At 52.6% G+C, this 15,443-nt stretch overlaps 1 protein-coding gene across 1 annotated transcript in view; it reads right to left on the bottom strand.

Moving 5' to 3' along the window:
- Positions 1-1,262: 1,262 nt before the first annotated feature.
- Positions 1,263-15,443, bottom strand: part of TMX2 (thioredoxin related transmembrane protein 2) — a 55,227-nt gene continuing 41,046 nt past the window's right edge. The window contains exons 7-8 of the mRNA XM_086953381.1: positions 4,737-4,866; positions 1,263-2,819 (exon numbers count right to left, since the gene is read on the bottom strand). Coding sequence (XP_086809507.1) covers positions 2,676-2,819; positions 4,737-4,866 — 274 coding nt within the window. The 3' untranslated portion in view covers positions 1,263-2,675. The remainder of the gene's footprint in view (positions 2,820-4,736; positions 4,867-15,443) is intronic.

Genomic DNA, 15,443 nt, shown 5'->3' with positions numbered 1-15,443 from the left:
CCCAGACAAGCCGAGATATTTGATGTTTATGATAAGCATGGGCGGAAAATCCGTTTCGCTCGCAGATTTTCGGTAAATTCGCAATCCGCGAGATCCGCGAATCTCCCGCAAAATCCGCAAATCCGCGAGCAGCGGATTTTATGGCTTGCTCGCACTGTTCGCGTGAGTTCGCGGCTTGCCAGTACAACTTCGCACCCCGCGAGTAAGTGCTAAATTGCAGAAATACGATCTTAGCAAAACTGAAACTACTTACCAGGTTCAAAAGTTCAGGCTCATCATTAGTAGCCATTTCCTGTAGTACTTCCTGAGGGGCCCCTCCAGAGTTCAGTTGCCAGTTGCAACTATTATGTGACCCTGCTCTGAACCTCAGAATAGTTACACATATGCCACAAAGGTCCTGAATTACAGCTAAGGGAGACAAGCAGGAGCCAGGCTGGAAGTTAAAATCCATTAATCAGCCCCTAATTCATTATTGTCAGTTGGGGCAGGGCAGGTGTTGTAACTAATTTTGCAACAATGAAAGCACTTAGCAAGTGCAAAAGATCACTAATCAGGGCGCACTAAGGAAGCAGGTGCCAGCTAAAAAAATATTCTGTGACACATTAATCAGCCCCAAATTAATTCAGGTCACTTGAGGCAGGGAAGGTGTGCTTTGCTTTGCCGAAAATAATGTACACTGGACAACCAGAGGGTGTGGTGATGAAACAGAGGGTGGCATGGGTGGGCCAGAGGGTGGCATGAGTAGTCAGAGAGTGGCAGTGGTGACAGAGAGTGGCAGTGATGAAGAAGAGTGTCCCAAACAGGCTGGACACGTAGAAACAAGTTCGCAAAACTTGCGACCCGACAGGTAAGTTCGCAAATTGCGAAATTGTAAAAACCCTCGCGAACTGGCAGAAACACGCGCGAACACAAAAAAAAAATCCGCAAATTCGCGGGAATTCGCAGATTTTGCGGATTGCGAGTTCGCAAATCCGCAAAATTCGCGAACGCGAGATTCGCAAAATTCGCCCATGCTTAGTTTATGACAATCAATGAAGATCCCAAGAGTCAGACGTACCTCAAACATCTAACTGTACCCCTTTTATATCCTCAGCAAGCACTTCATCTCACCGGTCAGCTGTTTGAGGCTCCACTGGCACGAGAGCTGAAGTGGAGCCGCACAGCTAGATTCGGTCAGTGGTGAAGACCTGAAGCTACAATCTTCATACTACAAGGAGGAAATCAGGACACACTGAGAGAAAGAAAGGATTCCAGAGACTGAAGACATTCATCCATGATTTAATGAACTCCTCTGAAGGGAGCAGTGTGACAGGAGACAGACATATTATTGCTTCTACATGAAACCATCTCGGTATCACACGCATTCAGCTCTCCCTTCCATTCTTCAACAGTGCTCTGATCACAACCTGCGGTACAGCAGCACCGATCCCATCAGAGCCAGGGGGATACTGCGGCCCATCAGAAGTAACAGCACAATCACGTCCATGGCAGCTCTGAAGGATAGAGACGAGAGTGCAAGGCCATAAGAGGTGAACAAGTCATAGTCTCAAGCACTTCATTAAACTCCTCACCAATGGTGGCCAGCCTGGCAGACAGCCCTCCACAGTCCAAGCAGCCCAAACAACCTGTCCAAAGGTGCAAGACTCACAATTCTGTTGAGCATTCCTCTTGGCAGCAAGGAATGAGGACTAGGGGAGGGAAACCCCATACTGCAAAGTACCCTAGGGCGTGCTCCTAGGTAGAGTGAAAGCACGGAAGGCTACAGCAAGGTCTAATAAATAAAACATACAAAGGTGGCAGCGCAATACAACGCTTTAGAAGAGGCAGCCAGTAGAGGGCACATAACTGGAAAAAGACACAGGAAAGATCAGGAATTTTCATCAGCCTGGTACACTTTTTCTTGCATTTGTAAGTTGCTCCGTAGGATTTCATATTTGTAATTTGTTTCCTGTCTTCCATTTGCTCCAAATCTCTCTGCCTTCTCCATTCACAATGGGACAAATACGGAATTAGCATCTTTCCCAGAGTAGCACGGGCAGCTCATGGGACAGGCCACCCACCCAGTCGAGCAAAAGAATTTTAATAACAAAAACTATATTTACAGAAACCGGGGGCCCACAGATTGAGCAGGCTAAAAGAGAATCCAAAACACAAAAAAACTAACTTCTGACCGGGCTGCCACCGACTCAAACATACTGTACCCTAACCCCGCTGGCCCACCCAATACATACTCCTTTCCCTACTACAGATACAACAGGCTCTGGGAGAAAAAAACATTTACAATGTAGACCCAATCCTATTTCAGGTGGAGAAATGAAGCTTTCAGTAAGGAGGATACGGAAGAGGAGAATGCCAGGTCACTCAGAAGGGGGCGTAAAACAGAGGGCTCATGGACATGTGTACAGGCTCATGAGGGAAACCATGTGCTCCTTGCTATGTGCACGTTAGTCTTGTAGGGATGGGGCAGAGGCTGGACAGACATCCGTTCAAACCAACAGGTGAAGAAACAGAACATAAATAAAATAGATCAAAACAAGTTATCTATCCCACCACCAGGCAGTGCAATAATCAGCAGAGCACCTCGCCTCACCCGCCAGGGAGGGAGGGAAGGCCCACCATGATACTGAAAGAGGTGACGAGCTATGGAGAGGAAGGGGATGGTCCCGTTGGAAGCATCACTTGTCTTTCTTGCTTTCATCGGAGGGGCTCTCGCCAGGTTGGGATTCGGACTCCTCCTCTTCCATAATCTCCCGTTGTTTGGGCAGTTTCTTGTATTTCTGGTACAACTCGTTCAGGTTGAACTCCCGGATCACGTTCTCCTAGTGACAGAGTACAGCACAAGCAGTCAACCATATACAGCAATAATTAATCTTCATAACATTATGTAATGTAGTGTAATATAATGTAGCTCCTGCCTACTCTGGACATACCCTGCACCCCAATCATGCGCACCCGTTGCCACCAATGAGTTCGCGTCATCTCTAACAACCTCCTCTTACTGCTCCCAAACTGTCCATGGCTGAGTCAGCATTTCCACTAGCCACCCATTAAACCCCACTATCGGACCTGCTCAGCGTCTTACAATTGCCAGTCAGCACCTCTCCCTTTCCACGTCAGCGCTAGCCAATCCCAGTGGACAACTCCAAGTCGCTTTTCAAATGCAGCGGACCTCTCTCTTTCCTATAAAGCATCTTCGTCTCTCAGCCCCACAAGTCATTCAATAGTTTCTATCATACGCACATCATACTGCACATACAGATGTTTGGGGAGTTTCCCCCCATATGCACATATAGATGAATGGAATATTTCCCCTATACACGCATACAGATGTCTGGCTTGATTCGCTCATACACACATACAGATGTCTGGCTTGATTCGCTCATACACACATACAGAGGTCTGGGGTGTTTTTCCCACTGGGAGGGATGGGATATTTCTTTGAAGGATCTATCGTGTGTTTGTCTAAGTGGAGCCATGTTTCCTATCCCAAAAGGGAGAATGAGGGACAGGCCCTTTAGAGGAAAAGAAAGCTCCCTGCACACATTTTTCATTGTCTTTCCGAACCCCAGAGTGCAGCCTGTACCAACTGCTGGGGGACCAGGGAATCTCAGCTGCTGCTGCTGCTGCTTTGAACCATCTTGAACAAACTCCTCTTTCTTGTGCTTGAGCTTGGCCCTATGGATTGTTCTGCTGCTGCCAGAGCACAGGGGCTGAGAAGAGAAGTCGTAGGGGCATTTTCTGTACACTACTGGAAGACCCAGCATGTGTTGACTGATGGCGGAACACTACAGGCCAAAGTTAGCCAGATCAAGCAAATACAAAGTTATGGATTCCACCAGAAGGTGGACAGGGCAAGGTCTCTTGGAGACTTTCCAGACACAACATGTCCACATCGAAACCTACCCAGTGTTCCAGTAACAGATTCAGTACAAAGAGGAAAGGAGCTAGTGTAAACCTGTAACAGTTGCCCAGAGAACATTAGTCAAAAGTGATATGTTCATGAAAGTCAGATAACTTTAGCCAATTACTGCACCACCTATTCTACAGGTGAGGTGGGCAAGATGTGCAAGACTTCAAAGAAGATTCCTATGATGGAGAAAGGGCTCTTCTTCTGGGTTCCCACACAAGTTCTTGGTAGTACTCGCCTTGGTCTCCTCACCTCTGAACTACTTAATGGCCTCCTGTCCAGTCTACACCACATGTGTCTCTCTTATTTCGAGAGGAGGCTTTGATGCCTGTATAACCTGGCAGAACTGAGAATGGTGCTCTAGCTCGTGGTAGCAAATCATAAGCAAATGTAATCCCACTGTGTATTACTTATCAATCTTTCGAGAAGTTGGGCCTGCGGTTTCTGATATACAACAAGGCACCAGAACAGTGGGGCAGGCACTTATTTCCAAGAGGGCTCGACTGTTCAGGACCCACACGGTCACAGATTCTGAATGAGTGACATGACATGCTGAGTGTGCTGTACCTGCTGTCTTGTCACCCTTCTGAGTCATCTGCCCAATCAATGAAGGCTTTGGCAGAGTCCTTTCTTTCAGAGGGTACCGAAATCCTGTCATGAAGGCTGCTCTCTAGTCACCTGTGAGTAATGTTCATGCTAGGATGCCACAGTGATGACAACACACTCTTCAGAAACATCAAAAAGATCCAAGAGAAACTAAAATCCATCTACAGAGTGTGTTCCAGTCTTTGCCTAATGCTTCCACCACCTGCAGATATTACCCTCATACCTCAGAGAAGCTCCAAGATACAGCCCTTCCCTTCTTGTCGACTTGTGGCCTCCGCAGCACCTCCTTCCCACCCTGGAATAAAATCAGCGAGGGAAGCTGCTTTGTGAGAGGAGACGTGCTGACATTATACCTGAAAAAACAAAAGACAGAGGGAGACTCAGACAAGAGAAAGCGCCTAGGAACAGAAGGTGAAAAGACCTATGAGAAAGAAAAGGCAGAGGAAACGAGAAGACACAGAGGAGATGGGAACGAGTAATACTGTGGAATGTGAACCAAAGAAAGGGGTTGAGACAATGGAGCCTGAGTGAATGTGCGCACACTGGCTGGGTGAATGTGACTGGGTGAATGTGCGCACACTGGCTGGGTGAATGTGACTGGGTGAATGTGCGCACACTGGCTGGGTGAATGTGTGCACACTGGCTGAGTGAATGTGTGCACACTGGCTGGGTGAATGCGCGCACACTGGCTGAGTGAATGCGCGCACACTGGCTGGGTGAATGCGCGCACACTGGCTGGGTGAATGCGCGCACACTGGCTTGGTGAATGTGCGCACACTGGCTGAGTGAATGTGCGCACACTGGCTGGGTGAATGTGCGCACACTGGCTGAGTGAATGTGCGCACACTGTCTGAGTGAATGTGCGCACACTGTCTGAGTGACTGCGCGCACACTGGCTGGGTGAATGTGCGCACACTGGCTGGGTGAATGTGCGCACACTGGCTGGGTGACTGCGCGCACACTGGCTGGGTGAATGTGCGCACACTGGCTGAGTGACTGCGCGCACACTGGCTGGGTGAATGCTCGCACACTCGCTGGGTGAATGTGCGCACACTGGCTGGGTGAATGTGCGCACACTGGCTAGGTGAATGTGCGCGCACACTGGCTGGGTGACTGCGCGCACACTGGCTGGGTGAATGTGCGCACACTGGCTGGGTGACTGCGCGCACACTGGCTGGGTGAATGCGCGCACACTGGCTGGGTGAATGTGCGCACACTGGCTGGGTGAATGTGCGCACACTGGCTGGGTGAATGTGCGCACACTGGCTGGGTGAATGTGCACACACTGGCTGAGTGACTGCGCGCACACTCGCTGGGTGAATGTGGGCACACTGGCTGGGTGAATGTGGGCACACTGGCTGGGTGAATGTGGGCACACTGGCTGGGTGAATGAGGGCACACTGGCTGGGAATGTGGGCACACTGGCTGGGTGAATGCGCGCACACTGGCTGGGTGAATGTGCGCACACTGGCTGGGTGAATGTGCGCACACTGGCTGGGTGAATGTGCGCACACTGGCTGGGTGAATGGCTGAGTGACTGTGCGCACACTGGCTGGGTGAATGTGCGCACACTGGCTGGGTGAATTTGGGCACACTGGCTGGGTGAATGTGGGCACACTGGCTGAGTGACTGCGCGCACACTGGCTGAGTGACTGCGCGCACACTGGCTGGGTGAATGTGCGCACACTGGCTGGGTGAATGTGCGCACACTGGCTGGGTGAATGGCTGAGTGACTGAGCGCACACTGGCTGGGTGAATGTGCGCACACTGGCTGGGTGAATGTGGGCACACTGGCTGGGTGAATGTGGGCACACTGGCTGGGTGAATGTGCGCACACTGGCTGGGGGATATGTGCGCACACTGGCTGGGTGAATGTGGGTGTGAGGGCTTCTACAAGCTGGTGGTTAGAGGCGGAGTGTCTGCAGGAAGTGTCTGTTGCTGCTTGAGGTAGAAATGGGGTCGGTTGGCTCCTGAATAATTTATCTTGGATAAAGACTGTCCTACCTCTCATATCCATTTCAGTGCTTTGAGGCTACCCCAGGGCGGCAGAGGACAGCTCCGCCGGGCAGGAGATTTCTAGCGTCTAAGTCAGCAGATGCAGACGATGTGACCTGAAAATAACGCCAGGCATGGACGTCGGAAGGTGTTGAGAACGAGATATCGGCAGCGGCGCTGTTAATAAGTGCTCAACGACTATATTAAACGGCCGAAATCGGAATTGACTAAGCACTACCTCTGATGAGCTCAAAATGGCGGCGCCCTGACGAGACTAGGATTTTACTGGGTCCGTGCCTGAAGCGGACTGGAGATCGGACATCGGACTGTGTTCCGTGAGTAGCTGCACTCGGGACTGCACTATTGTGTGTTGAGCCGCAGCAATCACGCCACTAAATGAGCAAGCCTTGCTGCATGAGTAGATTATATGCCTGTAGCACGACCGTTGGTGCTGTTGCAGCATATAGCCGGAGATAGTGGGCGGACGCTTTCCACAAACTATGCTGTAAGCGCGGCAAGAGGTACCGCCGAGCCTAATGCTTGACAAACCCACATTGCGCTGCCCGTGGCACTAATAAATGGCGGCACGACTTTCAACTTAGTGGTGCTTAGTCCTGGAGAATAGCGCACCGAAACGGCAGACATAATGGTGACGTCACCATGGAGGAGAGTTCGCTCTGCGCACTGAAGATTGAATATATGCTGGGAATTAGCCGCCTCACGTCTCTGGAGCTGTGTGTACCTCGATTTAGCGCATTACAAACAGACACTCGAGAAGGATTTCAGCAGGAGCAGGACACCGATGATCCCTAGTCAGAGGGTGAATACCGGCGGCCGGTCCTCCAGCGACGCAACGTCCCATATTTTTTGCTTTTACTCTTCTATGTTTGTTTGTCTCTGACCCCCCCTGCCCCCCACTGTGGCACCCGCCTCTGATTGCTGAGGGAGTCTACGCAGCGCGCCCACACGACGAAACGAGTGGCCTGATGCACCGAAATTGCGCGATCCAACTAGCCTTACAAAATGGTGCCAAAACCGAGATCTGACGACTTCTAGGCCCCTCAAGATGGACGTGTTGCCATTCGAATAACAGCGCCTCTTTTCCCTTTAATTTTAAACTGCTCCCTTCCTTAGCCTCGAGCTCCACCTTGTGGCCTGTTTTTATCAATGCTCCCATCTTGAAAATCTGTGCTGATTGATGACCCGATGTTTTGATCCTGAACCTAGCGATCCTCTCCTGCTATAGCTCTGCGGGGATGGATTGTTTGCTTTGCTAGGGTTATTTCAACATTGCTTTAATATAACTCCCTCCAAGCGCAGCTGTGCTGTAATTGTTTGCTTCGCTGGACTGTGTCAATCCCCCCCCCCCCCCTTTTTCTCTTGCTACTATTGCCTAGTCTCCTTTGCCCTTTCTATCCCGGCTACCCTGTTTCCTACTTGCTTATATTATCTACCTTGTCCTTTTGTTGTTTACCATCTAGTACCTCTGTTTATTGCACCTTGAGATCCCTGGTCTATGCTTCATATATTGATTTGGAATTTTATTCTCTCTTTTTGCTTAGGTCTATGTTTTTTACTTTGTTCACAAGCAATTATGTAAAGCAGTATTGCTGATTGTTTACGGCAGGCCCTACAATATTGTTTGACAAATCTAACGCACGTCTGATAACTTTTGCCTTCTACCTCTACTGTCTCTTCCACTACCTCCTAACTCCATCTGACTACCGCTTCCTTCGTACCTATTTACATGACTCATATTCTCATGTCTCTGGCCCCTTTCTATCATATCATCTTGTGACCACATTCCCTCTCTTTTTTCTTCTCCTCTGCCGAATCCTCCCCTTACCCTTTCCCAACACGGCGTCCTTCCACTCCTCCCTTTCCACATCTCTCCCTCCACAGCTTCAATCACACTGCCCTCCCTTGACTTCTCACGTGACTATCTGATTTACCTCTCTTTCTTTGCTCAATACGCCTCCTCTCAATTTCCCTTCCCCCACCCAGGACCTTTCTCTATCTAAACATGGTCCCAACAATACAGCCCCCAGGCAGGAGATACGTGCCTCTGTTCAAACCTTATGCACCTCATGCAACCTTCCCCCCTCTCCGCTCCTACTCTCTCTAGCTTCTGTCCTCTGTCCTCACATGCCCTCGCCCTTTGTCCCCACCCTGTTTTTCTGTGAACCTTAGACAGACTTCCTTTCATCTCTATGGTTTTCTCTTCCCTTATCCTCACTACCTCTCCTCCCCTACGCCCCCCCTCCCCCGACTGCTGTCTCTCGCCTTTCACTCCTCCTCTAATTGTATTGCTGATTGTTTTATTTAATGTTTTATTTAATGTTTACTTGTTGATTTTCTTCTAGTATATTGTTGAACCACTTTGTTGCACTTCCTGTTGTCTCTCCTATTGTCTTCTAACACATCCTCGAATGAATGAATGAAACATAATTTATAACGCGCAAACTTTGCCCAACCAAACATTGTCCAGAGTCAGAGAGCATGCTACTGATAGGCTTCGACGAAGAGCTGCGTTTTTAATGCCTTCTTAAAAAGGGCCATAGAAGGTTGTGCTTTTAACTCGGAAGGGAGGTCATTCCACAATTTGGGGGCCGTAGAAGAGAAGGCCCTTCCACCCCATCTGACTATTTGTTCGAGGGACAAATAAGAGATTTCTTAGAGGCAGAACGAAGGCTTCTGCTAGGGGTGTAGGGGACAAGAAGGGAGGCAATGGCTTCTGAACCTCCACCTGATAGAGCACTGAAGACCAGGCATAGAATTTTGAAAGTGATCCTAAGATGGATAGGGAGCCAATGCAGACTCTTCCTGGCGAGAGTAGCAGAGTAGCAGTTAGGGACGCCCAGGACAAATTTGGCAGCCGCGTTCTGAACGGTCTGAAGGCGTAGAATAAGGCTCTTATCTGTTTCCGCGTACAGTGCGTTACAATAATCCAGCTGTGATGCCAAAAGAGCCACCACGGTCTGCTTACGGGCGTGGGGGGAGAGATAATGGGCTATTTTCCTAAGAGTCTTAATGACTCCCCAACAAGTGGACACAGTTCGGTTAACCTGCTGCTTCATAGCCGTGACGTATCAATAATCACGCCCAAATTACGGGCTGATTTTACAGGCACAGGAAATATTCCCAAAGAGGGGGGCCACCAGTCACTGGACCATATGTTTTGGTCTTTGCCGAAGATCAGGACCTCGGTTTTCTCTCCGTTCAGCTTCAGTGAATTTAGAATCATCCATTCGGAGACAGCCTGCATGCAGTTCCTGAAGCTGAACGCGGAGGTACTCACCGAGTGGGAGAGGGACACCATGATCTGGGTGTCATCGGCGTATGATACCACCTCCATCCCGTGCGATCTTACTAACCTGGCAAGTGGGGCCACATAGATGTCAAAAAGGGTCAGGCTCAAGGCCGACCCCTGTGGAACCCCACATTGACCAGGCTTAGCAGGGGAGAGGAACTCTCCTAGCTTGACCCTCTGCTCTCTTTGGCTAAGGAAAGAGGACAGGAGGCTCAGTGCTGGGCCCTCCACCCCTATCTCATTTAGCCGGGTTGTTAAAGTCAAAGGAGATAGGGTGTCAAAAGCTGCAGTCAGGTCGAGTAGGACCAGCAAAATAGTCTGGCCTCGGTCAACCTTAGATCTAATATTGTCGACCACTACCGTGAGAGCCGACTCGGTGCTGTGAAATTTTCTGAAACCGTGCTGAGATTGGTCCAAAAACCCAGAGACCTCAAGAAAGGAGGTCAAGTGCTGATTAAGATGGCATTCAAACATTTTAGCTGGAGCAGACAGCAGTGAAATAGGTCGAACGTTTTTGACGATTTCAGGATCCAGAGTCGGGTTTTTAAGCAGCGGCTTGACTATAGCCTTCTTCTAAACAGCAGGGAAAATGCCCCGAGTCATAGCACAATTCATTATCTCCAAAATAGAGGGCAACAAAGTTTCCCTACTTTCTTTCAGGATCTTCAAAGGGCAGGGATCCAGTGGCGAGCCTGATTTGGTTCTGTTTAGGAGAGAATCTAATTGCTCAAGGGTAAGGGGGGGGAAAATCGGACAAGATCTTCGTGGGAACTTTTCCCCAACATTCTAAGGAAGGTAGAATCGGGAGAGGAAGAGGGCTCATTTGGGCTCTCTGAGTTTCAAGAGTGGTGTAAATGTCCACAATTTCAGTATGGAAGAACTGCGCGATCCTGTCGCACAGCTCTTGGGAGCCTGTGATGGGATCAGGAGTTTGTAGGGAGCACAAAGAGTCAACGATTTTAAATAAATCCCTGGAGGAGGTAAAGGACGTTGTGAAAAATAAGCCTGTTTTTCTTTGATGACCCTTTTCTTATAGTCTATGTTGGACAGGCCGCGTGAAAGGCCCGCTCCCTCCCCGCATGAGAAGACTCGGACGCCGGCTCGCCCGGTGTCTCCAGAAAGCACCATCCCTGCAACCCACCGAAGCAACCCGCAACCCGTCCCCAACGGGACACCTGCTCCCGAACACCCCAGCATCGGCTGACCAGGGCCTCCGTCAGCACCATTGGCCCGGCCCAGCCGCCATCTTGGACCCTGCACCACGAGGCTGCGTGGCCTCAGCTCGACCCCAACCCTGGGCCAGGCCAGGCCCCGACATCGAGGCACCACCATCCACCCGGGAGGTGAGGAGACCACTTGGCAGGTCAATGGGAGAAGGGAGTGTCGATGGCTCTCCCCCGCCAGGTGCCGATTGCCCCCGGCCTCCCCGGGCGCTGGCTCCACCCCCCTGCTGGGTGTCTGGACTCTCTCATCCCGGACCTCCCGACCTCCAAGCGCGAGGGTCCGGACATCAAAGGAGACCAGACCTATAACTGGGGCAGCTCCAGAGCAGGAAGGCAGTTGTATCCTGGAGTCGAGAGACACCTTGAAGAACTCATCCTTGACGGACTGCTGGCGCTGCCGCAGCCCTACCTTGTGAATCATCGTTCCTGCCTGCTGGCGCTGCCGCGGCCCTCTGCAACCTACACCTTCGTCGGGACCTGCTGGCGCTGCCGCGGCCCATCCTTGTGAACCATCGTTCCTGCCTGCTGGCGCTGCCGCGGCCCTCTGCAACCTACACCTTCGTCGGGACCTGCTGGCGCTGCCGCGGCCCATCCTTGTGAACCATCGTTCCTGCCTGCTGGCGCCGCTTCGGCCCTTCTCAAACGAGACTTATCATCCTAGCCTGCTGGCGCTGCCGCGGCCCGACCTTCCAGAACTCCGAGCTCGAGGATTGTGAGCTACCCATCTTGCCACCCCCGTACCGGACCGGTACCAAGACTGTCCCGCTACCCCTTTCCCTGTCAGAGACTAGAATTGGAAGGACCCTCGTGTCCCGACCTCACTGTATCGCTGATAACCTTGCTTCGAGAATCATATATAAAGAGTGTTGACCTCATCCTTGTGTGGTGTCCATCTGTGGGGGGGAAGTTACTAGTCTGTACGATCGCTGGAGACGGCCCTCACTGGAAGCCTCTCCCCCTGTCCTCGGCCGACCCTCCAGGTCCCCGTCTAACATTGGTGGCCAGCGGCGCGATCCAAACCAACGCGTAATCGTACAGAGAGTAACTCACCCCACGACACAACCACAATGACCACAAAAGAGAGCGGAACCACAGAGAAATTCTAGATGGAAAAATTAGAGGAGTATAACCACAGAGAACTAAAGCAGTTCTGCATAGAACTAGGCATTGCTACCACAGGACTTAGCACAAAAGACGACTTCAAGAAAGCCCTGGAATCTTGGGCAGAAACGGGTACGGCCGTACCCCAAGACCAAAGCCTCGAGGCACCAGAAACGAACGCCACTCCGACGGAAGAAAGAAGATCGGGTCTCTCCCCAGAGGAGATCCGGGAACGGGAAAAAAGCAGGCTCCATGAATTGGAGCTAGCTCGACTTCGGCTGGATGGAGAATTGAAGTTGGCGGAACAAAAAATAACATTGGAACACTTGCGGCTCCGAGAAGAACGGGAAGAAAAACAAAGACAGAGAGAGTTAGAAGAGAAAAAGCTAGCCTACGAACATGAGCGCAATCTAAAAGAAATAGAGCTTCGGAAACAGAATAAAGATCTCGGGGTGCCCGAGCGCCCGAACACTCCTGCCACTACCGACCCAAAAGTCCACATTCCCAAGGATGTCGTCAGAGAGTATTACCGGAACGACGACATCCAGCAATGGTTCAAAGCCTATGAAGTAGCCATGACCTCCCACCGGATTCCCCGAAGCGACTGGGGGGCCGGGTTATGGGGGAGGTTCGTCAACGAAGGGCGAGACGCCCTGCTGCAACTCCCGGACCATCAGATGACCTACGACCACATGAAAGCTGCCCTTCTCACTCGATACGGCCTCACGCCCGAGATGTACCGCCAGCGGTTCCGCGACTGCAAACGGATCCCGGGTACAACTTGGGTGGAGTACGTGAACTTTTTCAGCAGAGCGTTCGAAGGGTGGATCAAGGGAAGCAAGGTGACCACGTACTAACAACTCTTTGACCTTATTGTGTGGGAGCACCTCTCTAACAACTGCTTCGTCGAGCTCAGGCAGCACCTCCTCGACAGTAAATTAACTGAACCTCGGCAACTCGCCGCCGAAGCTGACCAATGGGAAAGCACCCGAGTTGGCCGAAACGGCCCCAGCGACCCAAACAGAACCAACCAAGGACCCCATCGCCCCCGAGGGGGAGGAGCAGGCCAGGGTCGGGGCAGAGACGCCGTTCCGATGGCTCCCGCCAGCAGCGCCCCGCCCCCGGCCGGCAGGGGAAACCCCCCGATGCGTCCAGGGTTCCGAGCCAACGTTACTTGCCACCGATGCCAGCGACCCGGCCACTACGCCAACGACCCTAATTGCCCAAAGAACCAGAACCCTATGCCACGCCAGGTCACTGCCGCCGCCCTGGGAGAGGAGCCAACCCCAGAAGACGCCGAGGAGTACGAGGCCGACCAGCCCGAGTGGGAACCAGCCGCAATGTCCCTGGTCTGCCTAGGGGAAAGAGACATGATTCCGCGGGCTCCCCTACCCGCCAATACGCGGAAATACAGCAGGTGGGTCAACATTAATGGGCGCCAGGCTGAAGCCCTACGTGACACCGGGGCCAGTGTGACGGCAGTCCGCTGTCATCTGGTGACCCCGGAGCAGATCTTGCCGAACGTCCTGTGCCCCGGCCGGTCAGCCGACAACTCCGAAAGCCTGTGTCGGATGGCCTGCGTCCCCTTCGAGTGGGGAGGAGTGTCCGGAATGCTGAAGGTGACTGTCCGCGATGATGCCCCAGTGGACTGCCTCCTGGGGAACGACCTCGAAAGTTCCCCCTGGGCAGCCGTTGAAAGAAGAGAGCACCAGGGGATGTTGGGCCTCCCTGAATGGGCCTGCATACCGACCCGGTCCATGGCCGCCCATGCCATCTCCAGTCCCGAAGAACCAGAATGGCCAGAACCTCCTCCCCCGATCGTCCCGGAGGGAGCCGCCCTAAGCGCCAATCCCCCAGAGCAGACCGAAGAAGGGCCCGTTCAACTCCAGGACCTTCCCGAACTGGCCCAGTGGCGGCAAGAGGGTGGTCCCACCCAGGAGCAGTTCCGACAAGAGCAGAGGACCTGTCCCTCCCTCGAGGGACTCCGGCAGCAAGCCCTCGCCCAGAGCGCAGGAGACCCCGCAGGGGCCCACTGGATTTATTGGGACAATGACCTGCTCTACAGTGAGCAAAGAATTGCTGAGCTGGGGGCAGTCGAGTGCTGGTGGTGCCCCTCCGCTTCAGAGACTTCCTTTTGAACTTGGCACACGATGTCCCTCTTGCTGGGCACCTGGGGCAAGACAAAACCTACAACCGCCTGGTGACTCACTTCTACTGGCCCAAAATGCGTAATGATGTCTCCAACCACTGCCGGGCCTGCCCTACCTGCCAGGCCAGTGGGAAGAGCGGCCGAAAGATCAGAGCACCCTTGCAACCCTTTCCCGTCGTCACTACCCCGTTCGAGCGGGTCGGAATAGACATTGTGGGGCCCCTAGACCCTCGAACGGCCCAGGGGCACCGGTTCATCCTAGTCCTGGTGGACCACGCCACCCGCTATCCCGAGGCCATACCTCTTCGGACAGTGACAGCACCCGTGGTAGGCTGAGCCCTGATGGGGATCTTCTCTCGAGTGGGCTTCCCCCGGGAAGTCGTCAGCGACAGGGGCACGAACTTTATCTCAAAGTACATGAGGTCTCTCTGGCAACAGCGCGGGGTCACCTACCGGTTCACGACCCCTTATCACCCGCAAGGAAATGGACTGGTCGAGCGGTTTAACCGCACTCTCAAGGGAATGATCATGGGCCTGGAAGAACCCCTACGACGCCAATGGGACGTACTGCTCCCGTGCCTCCTCTTCGCCTATCGAGAAGTTCCTCAGAAATCCCTCGGCTTCAGTCCCTTTGAGCTCCTGTACGGACACCCCGTCCGGGGCCCCCTCAGCCTGGTCAAGGAAGGATGGGAGATGGCCCCCCAGAAGACCCCTCCAGACGTCTATAAGTATCTCTTGACCCTCCGCAACCAGACCCGGCGATTCAGGGAACTCGCCAAAGCCAACCTTGAGGCCAGTCAGGAAGACATGAAGAAATGGTACGATCAGCATGCCTCCTCCATCGAGTTCGAACCAGGCCAGCAAGTGTGGGTGATGGCCCCAGTCGAACCCTGTGCCCTGCAGGACAAATGGACAGGACCCTTCAAAGTGATAGAGCGCAAGGGCCCTGTCACCTACCTAATAGACATGGAGTCCTCCCGGAACCCCCTGCGAGTCCTCCACGCCAACAGACTCAAACCCCACTTCGTACGTTCGGAGCTCAGCCTACTGATGGCTACCGATAGTGGGACGGAAGAAGACTCCGAGCCCCTCCCTGACCTACTGAGGACCCGCGAAAAAGATGGCTCAGTGGAAGGGGTCAGACTCTCCGAT

This window comes from Lissotriton vulgaris, chromosome 1_2 (assembly GCF_964263255.1).
Source record: "Lissotriton vulgaris chromosome 1_2, aLisVul1.2, whole genome shotgun sequence".
NCBI classification, from domain to species: domain Eukaryota; kingdom Metazoa; phylum Chordata; class Amphibia; order Caudata; family Salamandridae; genus Lissotriton; species Lissotriton vulgaris.
Note: the sequence above shows the minus strand (reverse complement) of the source record. Positions and strands in the feature narration are given on the sequence as shown.